Source organism: Mobula birostris, chromosome 8 (genome assembly GCF_030028105.1).
Source record: "Mobula birostris isolate sMobBir1 chromosome 8, sMobBir1.hap1, whole genome shotgun sequence".
In the NCBI taxonomy this organism is placed as follows: Eukaryota; Metazoa; Chordata; class Chondrichthyes; order Myliobatiformes; family Myliobatidae; genus Mobula; species Mobula birostris.
In genome coordinates, this window is record NC_092377.1 from 166,388,433 (window position 1) to 166,410,980 (window position 22,548).

The 22,548-nt window shown below is 46.3% G+C and overlaps 2 protein-coding genes across 3 annotated transcripts in view; one reads left to right on the forward strand and one right to left on the reverse strand.

Annotated features, from left to right (window-relative positions):
* Window positions 1-13,640, forward strand: part of LOC140202355 (cGMP-dependent protein kinase 1-like) — an 81,016-nt gene extending 67,376 nt beyond the window's left edge. Inside the window, exons 13-18 of the mRNA XM_072267266.1 lie at window positions 922-1,063; window positions 2,348-2,511; window positions 5,117-5,239; window positions 6,715-6,777; window positions 11,216-11,282; window positions 13,449-13,640. Of these exons, the coding sequence (XP_072123367.1) occupies window positions 922-1,063; window positions 2,348-2,511; window positions 5,117-5,239; window positions 6,715-6,777; window positions 11,216-11,282; window positions 13,449-13,547 (658 nt within the window). The 3' untranslated portion in view covers window positions 13,548-13,640. The remainder of the gene's footprint in view (window positions 1-921; window positions 1,064-2,347; window positions 2,512-5,116; window positions 5,240-6,714; window positions 6,778-11,215; window positions 11,283-13,448) is intronic.
* Window positions 13,641-17,395: 3,755 nt separating this feature from the next.
* The window catches only part of vdac3 (voltage-dependent anion channel 3), a 29,046-nt gene continuing 23,893 nt past the window's right edge, over window positions 17,396-22,548 (reverse strand). For both annotated transcript variants that reach the window (XM_072266783.1, XM_072266782.1), the window contains exons 6-9: window positions 22,113-22,340; window positions 20,005-20,155; window positions 18,708-18,765; window positions 17,396-17,884 (exon numbers count right to left, since the gene is read on the reverse strand). In XM_072266783.1, coding sequence (XP_072122884.1) covers window positions 17,793-17,884; window positions 18,708-18,765; window positions 20,005-20,155; window positions 22,113-22,340 — 529 coding nt within the window. In that variant the 3' untranslated portion in view covers window positions 17,396-17,792. The remainder of the gene's footprint in view (window positions 17,885-18,707; window positions 18,766-20,004; window positions 20,156-22,112; window positions 22,341-22,548) is intronic.

The following is a 22,548-nucleotide window of genomic DNA, read 5'->3' on the forward strand; positions in this document are numbered from 1 at the left end:
TGTCCCTCTACAGGTTTTTCCAGTCCTGTGCATTGAGCCTCCACACCAGACGACGATGCAACCAGACGGAATGCTCTCCATGGTCCATCGGTAGGAGTTTACTGGAATAAATAATAAGAAATGTATATTTAAAATAAGTAGCGCAAAAGGAGGGCTAAAATAGAGAGGTGGCATACAAGTTCACTGTCCGTTCAGAAGTCTGATGGCGGAGGGGAAGAATCTGTTCCTAAGATGTTGAGTGAGTGTGTTCGGGCTCCTGTGCCTCCCTCCTGATGGTAGTGATGGGAGGAGAGCGTGTCCTCGGCGGTGAGGGTCCTTAATGATGGACGCTGCTGTCTGAAGATGTCCCAATGGTGGGGAGGCGACTCTCCGTGATGGAGCTGGCTGCGTCTACAACCCTCCGCGGCTTTTTCCGGTCCTGTGCAGTGCCCCCTCCCCCACACCAGACAGTGGTGGAACCAGTTAGAATACTCTCCACAGTACGTCTGTACAAATCTGCCAGATTTTGGTGACATGCCAAATCTCCTCAAACTCCTAATGAAGCATAATCACTGGTGTGCCTTCGTCATGATTGATCAGTATGATTCTATGATTCATTCGTTCGTTCTCTCTCCCTCTCTCCCTTTCTCATTTCCACACTCTCACCCTCTTGCTGTCTACAAGATGGCCTACCATTTTTTTAAAGATATCTTTCATATATCCTTCTGCAGCCCAGAGTCGAACTCTGTGATAACAGCAATTCAAGCACTTTGGGACATTCCAATTGACTGGAAGTCCTCAGCTGTGGTTCTGTTGCACTGTGAGGCCGGAGAGAGTTCTGCCCCCGTGCAGAAACCCACCCTGGTCTGACAGAGGCAACCACTCCTTGTGTGTGACACTGACCCGTGCGAGCTGAGGTACTGATTGTGTGGTAAATTACAGAGGCTCTTTCGACGATGCTACGACCCGGTTCTACACTGCCTGTGTGCTCGAAGCTTTGGCGTACTTACACTACAAAGGGGTCATCTTCAGGGACCTCAAACCGGAGAATATCATCCTCAACCACAGAGGCTATGCTAAACTGGTAAGCAACATCCCTCCCTGTCAACTCTCGGGCAAGGGGGGACTGGTCACACGGTGCTTTGCTGGGTAGGAACTGAGTGAGATCAGATCCCTAGTTTTCACACACAGACACACTCACATATAGTCGCAGTCATCCAGAGACAGGAGGCACAGGAACACAGACAGAAACTCACACAGAGACTACAACACTCAGGCAGAGAGAACAACACAAAGGTACAAACGCCAACTTGGGCATCCAGAATCTTGTATCCAGAGAGAACGCATCATCTCACTCACATAAAGAAATGCACAGACACACGTGTATGTTACCATAGTCAGACACGCATGCACACAGACACACAGGCTCATACATACGTGTTCAGGTTTACACAAATGCTCTCGTTTACACAAACACTGTCAAACATACATAAACTTCCCGTCCACAAAATGCTCTCATTCACACAATCACACAAACACTCTCATTCATATAAACAATCTCAAACACACACAAACTTTCTCTTCACACACAACTCTCATTCTCACAAACACTCTCAAACATACATAAACTTTCTCGTCCATAAAACAGTCATGTTCACACAATATTCTCAAACACACACATTCTCGATCACACAAACACTCTCATTCACACAATATTCTGAAACACACTCAAACTTTCTCGTTCACACAAGCGCTCTCACACAATTTTAAACACACACTTTCTCGTTCACGCAAACGCTCTTGTTCACAAAAACACACAAACTTTCTCGTTCACACAAGCGCTCTCATTCAAACACTCTCAAACAATACTTTTTCGTTCACGCAAACGCTCATTCATTCGCACATTCTCGTTCACACACAAATGCTCTCATTCACATACATTTGGTCCAACCACACACACGCTCCGCTTCACGCACTCTCCGGTTCACATAAATGCTCTTGCACACACGCACGCTCTCGAACCCCCACAAACACCCTGGTTCACACACTCCTGTTCACTCAGATCCAGGTGTATACGAACAGACTTCAGAACGTCAGATCAGAAACAGATTTAATACATTACTGTCATATGTCGTGAAATGCATTGTTTCGAGCAGCGGTACAGTGCATCAAAAATATATTATGTGACAATAAGATATACATAATATACAAATGAATACAGAGAGAGTAGACTAGTGAGTTAGTGTTCACGGTTCAGAAATCTGATGGCGGAGATTTGGTCTGACTGTTCAGGACTCTGATGAGCTCGCAGGAAAACTCCAGGATATTATTGGGGAGAGTTAACGGATGTTTCTGTTGTGATTTTTAGGTGGATTTTGGCTTTGCTAAGAAGATTGGTTTCGGGAAGAAGGCCTGGACATTCTGCGGCACTCCGGAGTACGTGGCCCCCGAGATAATCCTGAACAAAGGTCATGACAGCTCGGCTGATTACTGGTCCCTCGGCATCCTGATGTACGAGCTGCTGACGGGCAGGTGAGCTGCGCTCTGAACCAGAATCAGGTTTACTATCGCCGACGTGTAGTGAGATCTGTTGTTTTGTGGCGGCGGTACAGCACAAGAACGCCCCAGTCTGTAACAGAGGCGCGCTAACCCCTGCGCTGCCGTGACGCCCCGAAGTTTTCACCTCCACAGTTGTCTGCGACAATGAATCCCACAGATTCTCCCCTGGGTAAAGAAATTCCGCCTCATCTCTGGCCCAAAGGGACGTCTTTGTTTTCTGACCCCCACAGTACTAAACTTCCCCTCTAATGGAAACTTCCTCTCCACGTCCTCTCTGTCTTGGTCTTTCGGGTTCCTGAAACAACCCGGACTGGGTGTTCAGCAAAGCACTGACCACGCTGCATGGAGTTGAGGCAGAAAGGGACTCTGCACCGTAACAACTGCGTGTGGTCACCAATAACCTTAGTCATAGTCATACTTTATTGATCCCGGGGGAAATTTGTTTTCATTACTGTTGCACCATAAATAATAAATAGTAATAAACCATAAATAGTTAAATAGTAAAAAGTAAATTATGCCAGGAAATAAGTCCAGGACCAGCCTATTGGCTCAGGGTGTCTGACCCTCCAAGGGAGGAGTTGTAAAGTTTGATGGCCACAGGCAGAAATGACTTCCTATGACGCTCTGTGTTGCATCTCGGTGGGATGAGTCTCTGGCTGAATGTACTCCTGTGCCCACCCAGTACATTATGTAGTGGATGGGAGACATTGACCAAGATAGCACGCAACTTGGACAGCATCCTCTTTTCAGACACCACCGTCAGAGAGTCCAGTTCCATCCCCACAACATCACTGGCCTTACGAATGAGTTTGCTGATTCTGTTGGTGTCTGCTACCCTCAGCCTGCTGCCCCAGCACACAACAGCAAACATGATAGCACTGGCCACCACAGACTCGTAGAACATCCTCAGCATCATCTGGCAGATGTTAAAGGACCTCAGTCTCCTCAGGAAATAGAGACAGCTCTGACCCTTCTTGTAGACAGCCTCAGTGTTTTTTGACCAGTCCAGTTTATTGTCAACTCGTATCCCTAGGTATTTGTGATCCTCCACCATGTCCACACTGACCCCCTGGATGGAAACAGGGGTCACCGGTACCTTAGCTCTCCTCAGGTCTACCACCAGCTCCTTAGTCTTTTTCACATTAAGCTGCAGATAATTCTGCTCACACCATGTGACAAAGTTTCCTACCGTAGACCTGTACTCAGCCTCATCTCCCTTGCTGATGCATCCAACTATGGCAGAGTCATCTGAAAACTTCTGAAGATGACAAGACCTTGTGCGGTAGTTGAAGTCCGAGGTGTAAATGGTGAAGAGAAAGGGAGACAAGACAGTCCCCTGTGGAACCCCAGTGCTGCTGATCACTCTGACGGACACACAGTGTTGCAAGCACACGTACTGTGGTCTGCCAGTCAGGTAATCAAGAATCCATGATACCAGGAAAGCATCCACCTGCATCGCTGTCAGCTTCTCCCCCAGCAGAGCAGGGCGGATGGTGTTGAAGGCACTGGAGAAGTCAAAAAACATGACCCTCACAGTGCTTGCTGGCTTGTCCAGGTGGGCGTAGACATGGTTCAGCAGGTAGACGATGGCATCCTCAACTCCTAGTCGGGGCTGGTAGGAGAACTGGAGGGGATCTAAGTGTGGCCTGACCATAGGCTGGAGTAGCTCCAGAACAAGTCTCTCCAGGGTCTTCATGATGTGGGAGGTCAATGCCACTGGTTTGTAGTCATCGAGGCCGCTGGGGCGCGGCGTCTTCGGCACAGGGACGAGGCAGGACGTCTTCCACAGCACAGGAACCCTCCAGAGCCTCGGGCTCAGGTTGAATACATGGTGAAGTACTTCACATAGCTGAGGGGCACAGGCTTTGAGCACCCTGGTACTGACACCATCCAGTCCTGCAGCCTTGCTTGGGTTGAGACGTTTCAGCTGTCTTCTCACCTGTTCAGCCGTGAAGCCCACCATGGTGGTTTTGTGTGGGAAAGGGGTATAGTCATGAGAGCAGGGTGGAGAACTGTGAGGAGGGGTAGGAGGGGAGAGTGGAATATGTGTGGCTTAGACGTGGTTTGGTATTTACATGCAGTGAGAGTAGGCGGTGGAGTATGATTAAAGAAATTTACCTTTTCCACCTGTCCTCTCCTGTCTCCTCAACACAGCCCCACCCACACCTTCCCCCTCCCCCACCCACCTACCTTCCCCCTCCCCCACCCACCTACCTTCCCCCTCCCCCACCCACCTATCTTCCCCTCCCCCACCAACCTACCTCCCCTCCCCCACCCACCTACCTTCCCCCTTACCTATCACCTGCCAGTTTGTACTCCTCCCCCTCCCCCCCTTCTTATTCTGGCTTCTTCCCCCTTCCCAGCCCTGAAGAAGGGTCTCGGCCCAAAATGTCGACTGTTTATTCCCCTCCATAGATGCTGCCTGACCTGCTGAGTTCCTCCGGCATTTTGTGTGTGTTGCTCACCGACTGTTTTCTGGTTTGGGCATCCCTCGGGTGAAGGCAATTATTTCTGCGGTTTAATGAGTTATCCAACAAGTGGGGAATCTTCATCCTCTTGTCATCCATTGTCTTCACAGCCCCCCATTCTCAGGGTCTGATCCAATGCAGACGTACAACATAATCCTCAGAGGGATTGATATGATTGAGTTCCCGAAGAAAATTACCAAAAACGCGGGCACACTGATCAAAAAACTGTGCAGGTGGGTGTTGCAGATATATATTTGTTTATTTATTGAGATTGTTAGTTATGTAATGAGCTGTATGACATGGGTGATCACCATCTTTTCCTACCCATGAATGTACCTGGCAAATTTTTCTACAGAAGTGGTTTGCCATTGCCTTCTGGGCAGTGTCTTTACAAGACAGGTGACCCCAGCCATTATCAATACTCTTCAGAGATTGTCTGCCTGGTGTCAGTGGTCACATATCTGTGTGGGTGTGAGTGGGCAGGAAAGGGGCTTGTTGCTTTTGTTTCCTGTGTTGTTCTGCTGAACACTGGGGACATGCTACGTTGGTACTGGAATGCGCGGCGACACTTGCAGGCTGCCCCCAGCACACTCTTGGGTGTGTTAGTTATTAGTGCAAAACATACACTTCACTGAATGCTTCCATGTAAATGTGATAAACAAATGAATCTGAATCTGAAATGAATATCGAATGTAGAACACTACAGCACAGTACAGGCCCTTTGGCCCACAATGGACAGCGTTGCAACGTAGCGGTTAGAGCAACACCTCACAGTGCCAGAAATCACTGACTGGGATTCGATCCCTGCCTCTGTCTGTACGATCACCCTGTGACCATGTCAGTTTCCACTGGGACCTCCCGCTTCTTCCCAAATTCCAAAGATATGAGTTGGGGGGGATGGACGATTAGGGTTCATAAATTCAGGGTATGGTATGTTCACGCTGGAAGCATGGTGACACTTGCAGGCCACCCACAGCATGTTCCTGCTGATTTGATTTGACACATATTATATATGCTAGCCTCAAGATTCACACCACCAGGTTCAGGGACAGTTATTACCCTTCAAACATCAGGTCCCACACCACCAGGTTCAGGAACAGTTATTACCCTACAACCATCAGGTCCCACACCACCAGGCTCAGGAACAGTTATTACCCTTCAACCATCAGGTCCCACACCACCAGGTTCAGGAACAGTTATTACCCTACAACCATCAGGTCCCACACCACCAGGTTCAGGAACAGTTATTACCCCTCAACCATCAGGTCCCACACCACCAGGTTCAGAAACAGTTATTACCCCTCAACCATCAGGTCCCACACCACCAGGTTCAGGAACAGTTATTACCCCTCAACCATCAGGTCCCACACCACCAGGTTCAGAAACAGTTATTACCCCTCAACCATCAGGCTCTTGAAACAAAGGGGATAACTTGTTCCCTCAACTTCCTCTTCCTGAAGTCCACAATCAGTTCCTTAGTCTTACTGACATTGAGTGCCAGGTTGTTGTTGCAACACCTCTGACCCAGATCTATCTCATTCCTCATCACCACCTGAGATTCTGCTGACTACAGGTGTGTCATCAATGAATATTTCCTATTATAATTTATAGTATTTTATGTATTGCAGTGTATCACTGTCACACAACAATAAATTTCATGACATGTCAGTGATATTAAACCTGAATCTGATTCTTTGTGTCTGAACAGGGACAATCCCTCTGAGAGGCTGGGAAACCAAAAGAATGGAGTTAAAGACATCCAGAAGCACAAGTAAGTGGTGTGGGGAAGTTCAGACGGAAACTATCTGAGTGCTAGGAGAAAAGGTGGAACTGGAACTGGACCGGCAGCCATGTGTGAACGCCGTTCTCAGTGTCAGCTCCACCCCAAGGTTCTGTGCCTGGCTTCCTCCTCCCGGCCTCAAACCAGTGTTGGCACTGGATGTCTCCCTTCAATAGACAGTCCCTTGGACATGAAATGGAGTTAGTGTCGGCAGAGCTGTGCCCCAGAATAGGAGGCTGGAGATGGGCTAGACTTCAGGTAGTTTTAACCCTTCATGAAAAGCAGAAGGAAAACCACAGGTAAATGCACGCAGGCTTTTTCCACGGAGGTTGTTTGAGAATAGAACTAGAGGCCATGGGTTAAGGGTGAAAGGTGAAATATTTAAGGGGAAACCTCTTCACTCAGAGAGCGGTACGAATGTAGGACGAGCTGCCACTGGAAGTGACGGATGTGGGTCCAACTGCAACGGTTAAGAGAAGTTCGGATAAGTACCTGAATGGGTCTGGAATGGAGAGCTGTGGGACAGGCTTGGGTAGATGGGCCAAGGCAAAATAACAGTTTGACAGGGACCAGACAGGCCGAAGAGTCTGTTTCTGTGCTGTAATGCTCTATGGGTCTAAGGGAGGGAGGGGTGAATCAAACCAAGGCAAGTGCAGGTAACCTGAGACAGGAAGTCCATACATAATTATCTGTAATGTGTTTAACAATGTTCCTGATTGGGGCAATGGATTACAGCATGAAAATAGGCCCTTCAGCCATTGAGTCCATGCTGGCCCTCAAGCACAAACGAGGTCAACTATGGATGTTGCGACCCAGCTGTATACGTGATTGATAGATATGGTGTGGGCATGTGGCCAAGTGGTCAAGGCATTGGACTAGCTACCTGAGGGTCATGAGTTTGAGCCCCAGCCGAGGCAACGTGTTGTGACCTTGCGCAAGGCACTTAACCACATGTTGCTCTGCGACGACACTGGTGCCAAGCTGTATGGGTCCTAATGCCCTTTCCTTGGACAACATCGGTGTCGTGGAGAGGGGAGACTTGCAGCATGGGCAACTGCTGGTCTTCCATACAACCTTGCCCAGGCCTGCGCCCTGGAGAGTGAAGACTTTCCAGGCGCAGATCCGTGGTCTCGCAAGACTAACGGATGCCTTTACCTTAGATACTTTATTGATCCCATAGGAAATTAGTGTCACAGAAGCATTACAAGTGCACAGATATAAATATTAGAGAGGTAGAAAGAATAAAAAAATAAGCTACTACGAACAGTCTAACAGGAGGGGTCATCACTTCCCCGGCTACAGGTTGACTCATTATAGAGCCTAACGGCCGAGGGTAAGGATGACCTCATATTATTTGGAGCAGCGCAGTGGTCTTAGGCTATTACTAAAAGTGTTCCTCTGTTCAGCCAAGCAAGCCGGGGCTGTACGATATGGAGAGCAAACTGTTGCCCATGTAGCAGGCTTCCCAACTCCATGCAGCTGATGAACCCAAAGAAACTGCAGAGTCTGATACAGTTTGGCATCAACGACATCGCAGGAGTTGCCAGTCAGCGTTGAACTCAACACTAGACTGTCTTAGGGACTCCAGCTCCTGAGATTTCCCTGGGGGGGTTTACTTCCTAAGCCTTCCCCATGAGTGGATAGAGCTTCACGGCAGCAGAGTTTTCCTTCTCCTAGATCAGCTGCCAATCACGGCTGAGGAGCCCTATCTGGCCAGAGCCACTGGTTTTAAGGTGCCAGTAACCAGCCTTTGTCCCCTCTCCTGCCAATAGCAATGGTTCTGCTGGGCTCAAGCACAGCGGTTGCACTGATCCCATCTCATTTGGAAATGTTTAAGGGTAACATCCGGGGAAGCTTCTTCCCTCAGAGGGTGGTGAGAGTGTGGAACGAGCTGCCAGTGGAAGTGCTGGATGCGGGTTTGATTTCAATGTTTAAGAGAAATCCGGATCGATACATGGATGGTAAGGGGATAGCCTAGGTGTAGGTCAATGGGACGAAGCAATTTAAATGATTTGGCATGAACTAGATGGGCCAAAGGTTCTGTTTCTGTGCTGTACTTTATGCCTCTATAACCCTCTATAACCCTCACTACCTCAGGTTTTACCACTCACCTACAAATGACCAACCTGCTCATCATTGGGGTGAGTGAGGGCTACGGTAGGAAACTTTGTCACATGGTGTGAGCAGAATTATTTGCAGCTTAATGTGAAAAAGACTAAGGAGCTGGTGGTAGACCTGAGGAGAGCTAAGGTACCAGTGACCCCTGTTTCCATCCAGGAGGTTAGTGTGGACATGGTGGAGGATCACAAATACCTGGGAATACGAATTGACAATAAACTGGACTGGTCAAAGAACACTGAGGCTGTCTACAAGAAGGGTCAGAGCCGTCTCTATTTCCTGAGGAGACTGAGGTCCTATAACATCTGCCAGACGATGCTGAGGATGTTCTACGAGTCTGTGGTGGCCAGTGCTATCATGTTTGCTGTTGTGTGCTGGGGCAGCAGGCTGAGGGTAGCAGACACCAACAGAATCAACAAACTCATTTGTAAGGCCAGTGATGCTGTGGGGATGGAACTGGACTCTCTGACAGTGGTGTCTGAAAAGAGGATGCTGTCCAAGTTGCATGCCATCTTGGACAATGTCTCCCATCCACTACATAACGTACTGGTTGGGCACAGGAGACTCATTCAGCCAGAGACTCATTCCACCGAGATGCAACACAGAGCGTCATAGGAAGTCATTCCTGCCTGTGACCATCAAACTTTACAACTCCTCCCTTGGAGGATCAGACACCCTGAGCCAATAGGCTGGTCCTGGACTTATTTCCTGGCATAATTTACATATTACTATTTAACTATTTATGGTTCTATTACTATTTATTATTTATGGTGCAACTGTAACGAAAACCGATTTCCCCCAGGATCAATTAAGTATGACTATGACTGTGTGTGGTAGCACGGTAGTGTAGCAGTTAGGATTACAGTGCCAGCGACCCAGGTTCAGTTCCCCCCGCTGCCTGTACGTTCATACGTTCTACCCATGACCATGTGAGTCTCCTTTGGTTTCCTCCCATTTCCAAAGTCGTAGGAGTAAGTAGGTTAATTGGTCACCTTGTATTGTTACTGTTCCTCAGCTCTAAATAAAGCGGCGTTAAAGGGAGCCCACATGGTCGAAGGGAAGAACGTGCAAGCTCCATGTGGCCAGCGTTGGAGATGAGCATCGAACCTGGAGCACAGAACCCGTGAGGCAGAGGCTTTGTCAGATGTTCCCTTGTGCGGGCAATGTTATCCACGTGACAATTTCTCAGCTACGAGCTATTCAGGAAGGATAGGGGCTGAAAAGCAGAGCTGGGATTATGGCACTGAAGGGAAAATCTAGTCTAACTCTGGAGAAGGATCGTGTGTTTGGAACAGAAAAGGGACAAATGTGCCAATAAACCACTGGGTGAGAGGAGAGATGGGTCCCCCATCTTCGTCCCTGAAAACCCCAACATGACTCCCCCGACCCCAGTTTGAATATCTGCTGTATCTTCACCATCCCCGCTGACCTACCCTCTCTGAGGCAGAACGTTCTGTCTTCAGCAAGGGTCTTACCTTTATCCTCTGTGCCTGCACCTTAGTGAGTTCCACACCCACCACAACATTACTTCCACCTCTGAGCCTACTTCCTTGCCAAGGATTTCTCAAGCAACATTGATGACCCCTTCTCCTGTCTTCAGCCCTCCTCCTCTTCTTCAACTCCCTGCTCTGGACGTTTTCATCTCTAATTGCCAACAAGACATCAGCTGCCTCACCTTCAGAACCCCTCTCTCCTATTTGAACCTCAAGCCCTCTGATCACACTGTCCTCCACTCTCTCTACACCAATCCAAACCTCACCATCGAGCTTGTAGATACAGGGACCGGTGTGGTCTGTCAGACTGACCTCTAACTCTCTGAGGCCGGGTGGCATCTTTCAGACACTTTCTACTTACCTGTTGAAAAGGTCCCCACTCAGAGTCATCAGGGTGTTGTCTTCCACTCTGTCACCAACCTCATCAACCCTGGAGATCTTCCATCCAGTTCCACTAACTTCATAGTTCCCTTACCCCACACTGTTTGTTTCTAGCTCCTACCCAAAATCCAAGCCAGTTCTGATGAAGGATCTTGGCACGAAATGTCAACCGTTTCTTCCTCTCCATAGAAGTTGCCTGATCTGCCAAGTTTCCTCAGTGTTAGCCGGGGTGAAAGGAATGTTCAGGAAAAGATCCAACACCGGAGACCAGTGCGGATGGAGGGGCTTCAGTCATTCCAAGCTACAGAATGCAAATGCAACAGTCTAAACGGCATTCGTTCTTTGACCGGCTCACAGGTTGAATAGCTCACTCATTATGAAATTTGCTTGTGTACAGAATCACTCAGTACAAAGGTTGCTTGTTTCTTCTGTTCCAGGTGGTTTGAAGGCTTCAACTTTGAGGGGCTAAGGAAAGGAACACTCTCTCCGCCTATTGTTCCAAGTGTAAGTCATCTTAGATGTTGGGTTGGATCAGAGTTGTTTTCCAGTCATTGCTGGTGCAAATGGACTTTCCCAATCAGAGGTGAATGTTTTCAGTTGATTTTTTTCTTTTCCTCTGGTCTAATGGGGAGCTCCAGCAATCGTGCTCTATCTTATCCATGTGCTGTCCTCCAGTGACCACATTAAAGGCTGTGTTCTTCTGAATGTTGACACCTCACACATGCTAACAGCAGCCTAACAAATAGTCCCTCGTCCACTTGCCCCTCCCTCCTGGCATTTATCCCTGCAAGTAGGCCACCTCCTCCCTCACCACCAACCAGGGCCCCAAACAGTCCCTCCAGGTGAGGCAACACTTCACCTGCGAGTCTGTTTGGGGTCATTTACTACAGCCGGTGCTCCCAGTGTGGCCTTTGCATCAGTGAGACCTGATGTAGAATGAGGGACTACTTCATTGCTTTGCTCTGTCAACCATAAAAAGGTGGCTACCCATTTCAATTCCAATTCCCATTCCAACATGTCTGGCCATGACCCCCTCTACTGTCATAATGAGGCCACATTGGTTGCAGAAGCAGCACCTCATATTCTCCCTGGGTAGCCTCCAACCTGATGGCATCAATTTCTCTAACTTATGGTATTTTCCTGCCCCTCCACCTTCTTTTCTTCTTTCCCCATTCTTGATTGCTCTCTCACCCTTTCTCTTCTCTTCTCCCTCTCTTCCACCTATCACCTCCCAGCTTCTCACTTCATCTCTCCTCCCTCACCCACCCTCCCACCTCCTCAGGAGGCCTCACATATCCCCCGCCAGCTTGTAATAATTCCCCACCCCCATCAACTTATTCTGGCTTCTGCCCCCTTCCTGATAAAGGATCTTGGCCCAAAACTTCGACTGTTTATTCCTCTCCATAGATGCTGCCTGACCTGCTGAGCTCCTCCAGCATTTTGTGTGTGTTTGTGTAGCTTTGCGCAACCTAATTGTTGTAGGCTTGGGAAGTTGAAATAGTGTGGCAGCTAAGTGAATGTATCCAGGGGAAGCTCAGCCACACGGAGCAAGACCTTCCAGAATTTGTGGAGTTTAATTTGCAGAACTGTCAAGGGGAGAATCCCAAGGATCAGCATATGTGCCTTTGGACTAGTTGCGTGGGCTCCCTCGTCAACAGGCAAAAGCTGGTTCTCCAGCTCTCCCGGGAGTGACATTCAGTTATCTCCACCCCAGACTCCCATCTTTCACATCCAACAACTAGTATCCTGATTTAAACCAAATTATTGACAGGAACGGTGTGCAAATCAGCCCTCAGCTAATTATTTGGGATATGGACAGAAAGCGGAACAGTCGTAGGGAAACATGCAATCTCGCCCAGAGAACAGTACAATCCCTTCAGCCCTCCATGTTGAGCCTATCCAAGATCAACCTAGCACCTCCCTCCAGCATAGTCCTCCCTTTTTCTATCATCCATGTGCCTATCTAAGAGTTTCTTACTGTATCTGCCTCTACTATTACTCCCTGAGTACACCCCCACCCCCATGCTGTCCTCTAAATGTCACGAAAGGACAGCATGGTAGCACAGCGCAGAGTGTAACACTTCACTGTGCCAGCAATCCGGGTTCAATATTGGGGCCGTCCGTAAGGAACGTGTACACTTTCCCCGTGACCACCTGGATTTCCTCCGGGTTCTCCGCTCTCCTCTCACACGACAAAGGTACAAGGATTAGGGTTGGTAAGTTGTGGGCATGCCATGTTGGTGCTGGAAGCATGGAGCCAGTTGGGGGCTGCTCCCAGCAGAATCCTCAGACTGTGTTGGTCATTGACACAAACGATGCATTCACTGTATGTTTCAATGCACGTGTGACAAATAGAAGTTAACCTTATCTAGAGCCTCTTAAAATGTCCCTATATGTACCTGCCTTTACCATCACGCCCGGTAGCATGTTCCACGTACCCACACCACTCTGTTTAAAAAAACAAACAAACAAACAAACAACAATAACTTACTTCTGACATCTTTTCTATATGTTCCTTCAACCACCTTAGAATTATGCCCTCTCATATTATTCTGCCCTGGGAATAAAGGGCTGGCTGGCTGGCTTAGAGACACTTTAACCGTCCACTGACTCGTTTCCTTGTTTGCCGTCTGTCCCTGACTCTCCTGTCCATGTTTCTCTCAATTCCAGGTGTCGGGGCCCTTAGACACCAGCAACTTTGACACATTCCTTGAGGACACAGAGGGGGAGCCACCCGATGAACAGTCAGGATGGGATGCTGATTTTTAAACTCTGCTCCTTTCTGACTGGCCTGATCCGCTGAGAAGGGGAAGCGGAGAATATTATATTCAGGAGTGCAGATGGAAGGCGGTGAACAATACAACTTGGACACTACAGCATTTATAAAGAGAAATAGACTGTAATCTATGTAAACAATTTAAAACTGACTGCAGACTAAATAAATGTTAAAGTCTGGTAGGGTGAATGCTTGTTATTTAAAGGTGCTATTTCATCAGTGGAAAAACCACAAAATAATCTTTAGTGGGACAAGATCCAAACCAGTCTGTTGGAGTGTTGTAAATGCCCTTGAGATACCAAAAAGGCAGGTATAGATTAGAGCAAGGGCAACCACACATACACTCACACACAGATAACATACATGCAGCCGGCAGATTATCATCTTGAAGCTCAATCTCCGAGAAGTTGCAAGGTGGCAGTGGCGATATGCAAGTTGCCAATCCTACTTACAAACCATGTTCCTGGGCAGGCTAAGTTGGCACTGAACGTGTGGCAATGCTTGCCAGTTTCTCCTAGAGCATCTCTTGGTGTGTTGGTGGTTAATGTAAATGACACATTTCACTGTATGTTTTGACATACATGTGGTTAATAAATCTGAATCAGAATCTGTGCTTGTGCATCCTATCTTAAAGAAATTTCTCTCAAATTACTGAATGGATTTATTACCTTTTATGATACCAAATACAATCAGTTTCCACTTTATTAGGAATATCTATATACCTGCTCATAACGCAAGTACCTAACCAGCCTATCATGTGGCAGCAACTCAATGCATAAAAGCATGCAGACATGGTCAAGAGGTTCAGTTGTTGTTCAGACCAAACATCAGAATGGGGAAGGAATGTGATCTAAGTGACTTTGTGCAATGATTGTTGGTGCCAGATGGGGTGGTAGACACTGATCTCCTGGGATTTTCATGCATAACAGCCTCTAGAGTTTACAGAGAATGGTATAAAACACACACAAAAAAAGTGAGAGGCAGTTTTGTGGGTGAAAACTCTTTGCTAATGAGAGGTCAAAGGAGAATGCCAAACTGGTTCAAGCTGTCAGGAATGTGACAGTAACTCAAACAAGCACACGTTACAACAGTGAATGCACAACACGTCGAACCTTGAAGTGGACGGGCTAAAACAGCAGACTACGAGCATACATTCAGTGGCCATTTTATTAAAGTAGCTACTGAATGTATATCTGAACCCTTTCTTAAAGAAATCTCTTTCACATTAGTGAACTGATTTCTTGTCTTTTATGATACTAGAGACAGCAAGCCTTTCTTTAGTTGCTGAGGGGTTTTACTCATTCAGTGCCTGCAGATCATCTGCATGATTTGTTGCAGATGCCAGTGTGTCAAGAAGCCATCCAGAGGTTGAGTGAGCAGGAGCACGTGCCTCTGCCCATGTGTGGTGTTTTGGAACCAATTTCTTGTCTTTTATGATTCTAGAGACAGCAAGCCTTTCTTTACAGTTGGTGTACAATTGCTGAGTGTTTTTGTTAGTTTAGTTATCTGGAAATCAATCTGCATGATTTGTTGCAAATGCCATTGCGTCAAGAAGTCATCCAGAGGTTGAGTGAGCAGAATGTGCCTCTGCCCCATGAGGTGTTTTGGGATTCTACTCGTTTCTGAGGGTTGAGGCCACAGAAATGAACATGTCTTTTCACCTATGGAGTTAGCATTGAAAGTCAGGCCACTGGCAATGCACGTTTGCCAAAATCCTTTAACTCTCTAACTATAGTAGTGTGAGCAGTTTTGGGCCTCTCATCTAAGAAATGATGTGCTGACATTGGAGAGAGCCCAGAGGAGGTTCATGGAAATGAAAGGGTTAATGTATGAAGAGCATTTGGTGGCATCATGCTTGTACTCGCTGAATGAATGAGGGGGACCTCATCGAAACTGATCGAATATTGAAAGGCCTAGATAGAGTTGACGTGGAGAGTGTGTATCTGACAGTAGGAGAGTTTAGGATCAGAGGACACAGCCTCAGAACATTTGTCCCTTTAGAACAGTGATGGGGAGGAATTTACTTAGCCAGAGTGGTGAGCCTGAAGAATACATTGCCACAGATGGCTGTGGAGGCCAAATTATTGGGAATATAGGAAGCAGAGCTTGATAGGTTCTTGATTAGTAAGGGCGTCAAAGGTTACAGGGAGAAGGCAGGAGAATGAAGTTGAGAGGGAAAATAAATCAGCCATGATGGAATGGTGGAGTAGACTTGATGGGCTGAATGGCCTAATTCTATTCCTATGTCTAATGGACTTCCCTGTCCTGAAGTTCAATATGCCTTGGTCTTACTGTCATTGAGCACAAGGTTGTTGCAACACCATTCAACCGGCCAATCTGTCTCATTCCTGTATGCCATCTGCTTGCAATCAGAGGTTCTGCCAATAGCAGAGGATTAAGAAGGATAATAAATCAGCCATGATGGAATGTCAGAACAGACTCAATGGACCAAATGGCCTTATTCATTCCCTTATGTCTTATGGGGCAATAACCTTAAATAAAACATTATTTTTATAAGGTCAGAAGCCTGAAATGTTAACTCATTTTCTCTCTCAACAGATGTTGCCGAGAATTCAGCATTTTGTGAATTCACTTTTAGTCTCTGGTTTTGATTTCAAAAGCCAATAAAAATAGAGCCTGGGAGTGTTTATAATGGTTAAAATGAGAACGGCAGATAGTTGGTCATGACCAAAGGCTTGGTCAGAACAGTTTAAGCAGCACCTTTAATACAGAAGGATTTAAAGTAGGGAGAGGTTCCACATACCACTATTAATTGTCAGAGACCTGAAGGACGTTAAGTTCCCATCAGTTCCTGAACTCAATTCCTTAGCTTGGTGGACAACAAAGATTCAGTTGGTTGAATGACCCCTTCCCACACTGTATTAATTAGCGATTGTCAACAGACTTTCCCAAATAGGTTCCAAACAGCGCCAAGCCTGCGTGTGTGGCCAACTTCTGCCAATCATAAAACCATCAGACGTAAGAACAGAATTATGCAATTTGACCTATCCGGTTTGCTTTGGCATTCAATCACATCTGATTTATCTTCCCTCTCAATCCTATTCTCCTGTCTTCTCCTTATAACCTTTGACACCCTTACTACTTAAGAACCTATAAACCTCCACTTTAAACATATCCAAAGACTTGGCCCACACAGCTGTCTGTGGCAACGAATTCCACAGATTCACCTCCCTCTGGCTGAGGCTGTGGCCTGCTTGGGCTTCGTGACTGTGGACTCACTTCTGTTCTGAATGCCATTTACTTACTTTTATTGTTTGTGCAATTTGTTTTTTTCCTCTCTCTCTGCACATTAGGTGTTTGACAGTTTTTAATGGGTCCTGTTGGATTTCTCTGTTTTGTGGCAGACTGTAAGGAGACAAATTTCAAAGTTGCATATACTATACATACTTTGACAATAAATGTACTTCGAACTTTGAGAAGAAATTCCTCATCTCTTTCTAAAGCAGGGGTTCCCAACCCAATGTCCATGGACCCTTTGGTTAATGGTAGGGGTCCATGGCATAAAAAAGGTTGGGAACCTCTGTTCTAAAGGGACGTCCTTCTGTCCTAAGGTTGTACCCTCTGGTCCTAGACTCCCTCCCATTTGGATATACCTTCTCCACATTCACTCCGTCTAGGGCTTTCGGATCACTAAACAACACGATTGGGTGTTCAGCAAAGCAGACACCATGCTTCGTTGAGGAGAGAATAGGGCAAAGCAATGTAAGAATTGCACGTGGCTACCAAAAACAGCAATGCATGGCTTTGCAATCTCACAGCGAGCCTAGGCAGTAGAGCATGTCAACAAAACAAACAACAAAGCTTCCAACAAGGCAAAAACTGAGAAACGCAATTAATTCCTTTTATTTTCTTTAAATGTGCAATACACAGTGATTCAAAGTTGGCCATGAGACTCTTTACCACATACACAAAAAGAAGATAAATTATTGGTTGTGGATTTGCGTATGATTTGAAGCTGAATTTTTGAGAAATAATTTAGAATGCTCGTATCCGACATGATGCAACCTCCACGTGCTGTTGACTGGGAAATCAATCCGGTACTGAGGACTGAGACCTAAGCTTCCTATCTCCCAGTGGAAGAGGCAGGAACAAACATCAGACAATTAAGGCCAAATACTACCACGATTCTTCTGCGCCTTGTCCATGGAGGAGTCTTTTCAATTTGGAGAGTTGTGGATAGCAGCTGACCGGAAGTTGCTCCATTTCTCTCCGCAGAATTATGCTTCAAGCTCAAAGCCCATACCGACCTTGTGACCACCAGCATGGATATTCTTGGCATCTATCAGTCCTGATAGTGTCAATTTCACACCTGTGCGGGGAAGGGAAGGGAGAGGAGTCAGGACACTCGAACATTGGAGGCTATAATATTCCCTTCATGGGATCCTCGACAACAGAGTTTCCCAACCTGGGGTTCACGGACCCCTCAGTTAATGGTGGGGATCCCTGAGTCCGGGAACCCCTGCTTTACTCATGCGATGCTATGGGTGCTGGGACTCTAGGCACCAACACAGCATGAGTTGGTCACAACAATCAGAATACACCTTACTTTGGAAGTAACATTTCACTCCTGTTCTACTCACTCCCCAGTCAGGCAGAATAGTCTGATGCATCTTCTACAAGTTAAGAGTGTTCCGGCACTAAACAGCACACTGAGCAAAGAAGAAAACTGTCCCCACACATCTAACACTCACGCCTACCTAAGTTGTTCACAATCTTCTCTATCTAGCTTCACTTAAGCAGGCAGCAGAGTGATTCTCTACTGAGTCCCTGCAATAATCATGCAGGAATGTATTACACACACAAAATGCTAGAGGATGCAAGTCAGGCAGCATCTATAGAGGGATACAGTCAACATATTTATAATAGTGTAAAATTTCCTAATGCATAGCCTGCTAATCCCAGAAAAGAGTAAGAGATTTTAACTCAGCTGTAAAACTATCCATGGCCTGCTATGCTTTGATAAGGTGCACAGACTTTGATCAGACAAGAGGGTAAAGTCACATGTACCACTTCCTTTCCTTCTAAAATGAGAAATGGCAATTCATTGACCCTGTTGTGTTACAGAGCAGAGCACAGATCACAGAGTTATATTATTAACAAGCGGTGAAGCTAAGATGGGTGTCCATACACACCTGGTCTAAGAGTGTGGGTATATCCTAGTCCAATCAGGGTAGAATTGTTCACTTTGGCCTGAAACGGAACAAAGATTTAAATTAAGTGAACAACCACAGTAACAAAGGAAAATTTAACGTTATCCTGAAATATAACTTTTCCCTTGATCCCATCTTTAAATAAATTTGAGATTTTTAATTACTATTTAATTTTAACTCCGAAATGGGCCGCTTTCAGTTGAATCCTAGAATAAGTGATTCACAGAAAAGTCTCAGCAGTCATCCCTACCATTATCGTTCATCTTCACTTGGAAAGATGTCCTTCACTAGCCTCTAACCATTGAGGACATCTTCAAAAGGCGATGCCTCAAACAGGACTCCTACTATCCAGGGCATGCCCTCTTCTTAATACTACCATCAGAGAGAAGTACAGGAGCTTGAATACACACGCTCAATGCTTTAGGAACAGCTTTACACCCCTCCACTATCAGAGTTCTCAATGGACAATGAACACCACCCCTCTATTTCTGCTCTTTTGTTGCACACTTATTTAATTTTTATATACATTTATTGCAATTGATAGTATGTATATTTTATGTTTTGCACTGTACTGCTGTAAAACAATAAATTTCATGATATGCACTTAGTGGCCACTTTATTAGGTACACCTACTTGTTAATGTAAATATCTAATCAGCCAATCACATGGCAGCAACTCAATGCATAAAAGCACGCAGACATGGTCAAGAGGTTCAGTTGTTGTTCAGACCAAACATCAGAATGGGGAAGAAATGTGATCTAAATGACTTTGACCATGGAATGATCGTGCATGAAAATCTCAGGAGCTCAGTAGTTTCTGAGACACACAAACCACCAACAGTCTGCAGAGTTTAAAGCAAATGGTGCGGAAAAACAAAAAAAAAAACATTGCGTGGCAGTCCTGTGCATAAAAACACCTTGTTAATGACAGAGGGCAGTGGAGAATGGTCAGACTGGTTCAAGCTGACAGTAACTCAAATAACCACATGCTACAAGAGTGGTCTTCATACAGAAATACACACCATGACCACTTTATTAAATATCTCCTGTACCTAATAGAGTGGCCATCAAGTATGCATCAGTGATAATGAACCTGATTCTGATTTAGCCTCAATCTGCATACTATTTCCCCAAAATTGTTTACCTCTTCCCCCCTTCCAACTGGATCCTTGAAACCAGAGCATTGACTGATAGTTAGAACTAGCTCTTTCTTCTCTGTGCTTGTCCTAATGCCTGGATATAAATTCCTGCCAATTATATCAAATTGGGACATTACTCACCGATATATAGGTGTCCTTGTCTATCTGGTACTTGGTGGCAATTCCAAAGCGAGTGTTGTTGCTGCCAGCAGTCCAGGCAAGGTTGACTGCAGTCTCCACCTTGTCATTCACCTTCTGGTAAATGGACCCTCCAAACTCTGAACCATCGTTTCTGAAGGACAAAGGAAAGGAATTCAAGATTCAAGCTTATTCCTACATTGAAACATGCAGTGAAATGAATCGTTTGCATTAACAACTAACACACCAAGGGTGTGCTGCAAGCGCCCTACAAGTGTCGCCACACATTCAGGCGCCAACACAGCACTCCTACAAAGCTCGGTAGATAGAACATTGGGCAATGCTCATTGTATCAAAATTGATTCCAGAAGTTGAATGACACAGCAGCTAATTCACCAATATTTCCCAATGGGTAGTAATACCAAGAAAGATTTGTCTTCCATAGATTAATCCAGGGGTTCCCAACTTGGGGTTCACAGTCCTCTCAGTTAATGATAACATAAAAAAAGGTTGGAAACCCTTGAATTAACTTGATGCAACCATCACTTTCAAGCTTTCTATATCACTGCTCGTTGGCTTCAGCATTATAGGCAGTCAGGAAATGGTTGTTTAGGTTTTCTGTTGAAAAATCAGTATAAATAGGAAAAGATGTACAACTGTTAACTCGGAAGAGACTTTTAGACAGGTACACAGGTGAGTGATATGGGCCAACCCAGGTTGAGGTGGCACAATAACGTAGCGGTTGGCGTAACACTTCATGGTGCCAGCGACCCAGGTTCAATTCCCTCTGTCTGTAAGGAGTAGCAACATTCTCCCCGTGACTGAGTACTTCCTCCAGGCGCTCCGCGTTCCTCCACATTTCAAAGATGTACGGGTCACATGGGTGTAATCGGGCAGCACAGGCCTGCTGGGCCGAAAGGGCCTGTAACCATCGAAATCAAGGAAAAGGACTAAGCCAGTTAGACTACTCAGTTGCTCTGCACAAGCTGAGTTGGTGGGCTTCTTGCTGAGCTGTATAACTAGAATTCTAATTTCACTCTTGTGAGCTTTGGGGCCGGGGAGCCAAGAATTGAAGGGCAAAAGTTTACCGTGAGAGGGGAAAGATTTCATAGGAACCCAATGAGCAACCCTTTCCAGACAGGCCCGCATTATGGAACGGGAAATGGTTGAGGTAGGTGTAATAACAATATTTAAAGACAGCTGGACAGGTACAGTACATGGATAGGAAAAGTTTAGAGTTGGGGTTTTCAAGCTTTGTTTTAATGCCATGGAGCCTTACCATTAACTGAAGGGTCTGTGGACCCCAGGTTGGCAAGGATATGGGTCAAATGGGTCGAACATAAGGTGGCACGGTAGTGTAGTGGTTAGTGAAATGCTTTACAGCACTAGCTGCAAGATCAATTCCTGTCGCTGCCTGTAAGGAGTTTGGTACTTCCTTCCCATCACCGTGTGGGTTTCCTCCGGGTGCTCCAGTTTCCTCCCACAGTCCAACGACGTACGGGTTAGTAGGTTAACTGGTCACATGGGTGTAACTGGGCAGTGCGGACTCACTTGGGCCTGCTACCATGCTGTAACTCAGTCATAGAAAAATACAGTACAGAGAGGCCCTTTGGCCCATCCAGTCCATGCCAAACCATTCATACGGCCTATTTTTAAAAAAATTCCTACAAAAGACTACCTGAGACTTTTTATTTTAAGAGGTACAGCACAGTAGTAGGCCTTCCCCACAGAGTGGCGGAATCGAACACAGGCTGTTGAAGCTGTAATAGTATGTTACGTCGGCACAAACCATTGCGACACATGTGGGCTGTCCCCAGCATATCCGGACTGTAACACAAACGACGCATTTCACTGTATGTTTCGACGTACATGTGACATATAGTCTTTAATCTTTATCTCAGATGGCCATCTTAGTCAGTGTGGGCCGGTTCTGTGCTGAACTAGGTGTAAGAACTCTGACCAGGTTTTCGTAAAGTTTACACACAAAGCTCCCAAACCAGAACCTCAATATGGTACTCCTGACTAGGACAGAGCAGGCAGGGTATGTAGTTACTGGAAATGAGAGTCAATGAGTAGACGAAATCTTGTCCCCCGTTTTCAGATGTACTTACACATGGGTATGCAACTGGAAATCCCCAGCCCGGTAACCCAAAGAGAAGTTGTTCTGAGCCAGCTTGGACTTAGCTGTGTCGAAGGCCATTTGGTAGCCGATAAGCCAGCCTTCGTACCCAAAGACTGCTGCACTGTGGATGGTGGGGCCAGCAAAGTCAAAATCGATATCGCAGCCCAAGTTAATGTAGTCTCGCTTATAGGCAGTCTTCAGCTTTCCACTCTTCTTTCTGCAGGCAAAGCACAAAATCCACATCATTTACATTAGTCACATCATAACAGAGTACTAATCCAAGATCCCAAACAAGGTTCTGTCTCTCCCAACAGGTGGAATTCCACAGATACTTCAGCAGCCCTGTCAGGAGCCCATTTTACATGAGCAAATCTAAACAAAGCATGAAATTGATGGGCTGAATGGCCTAATTCTGCTCCTGTCTT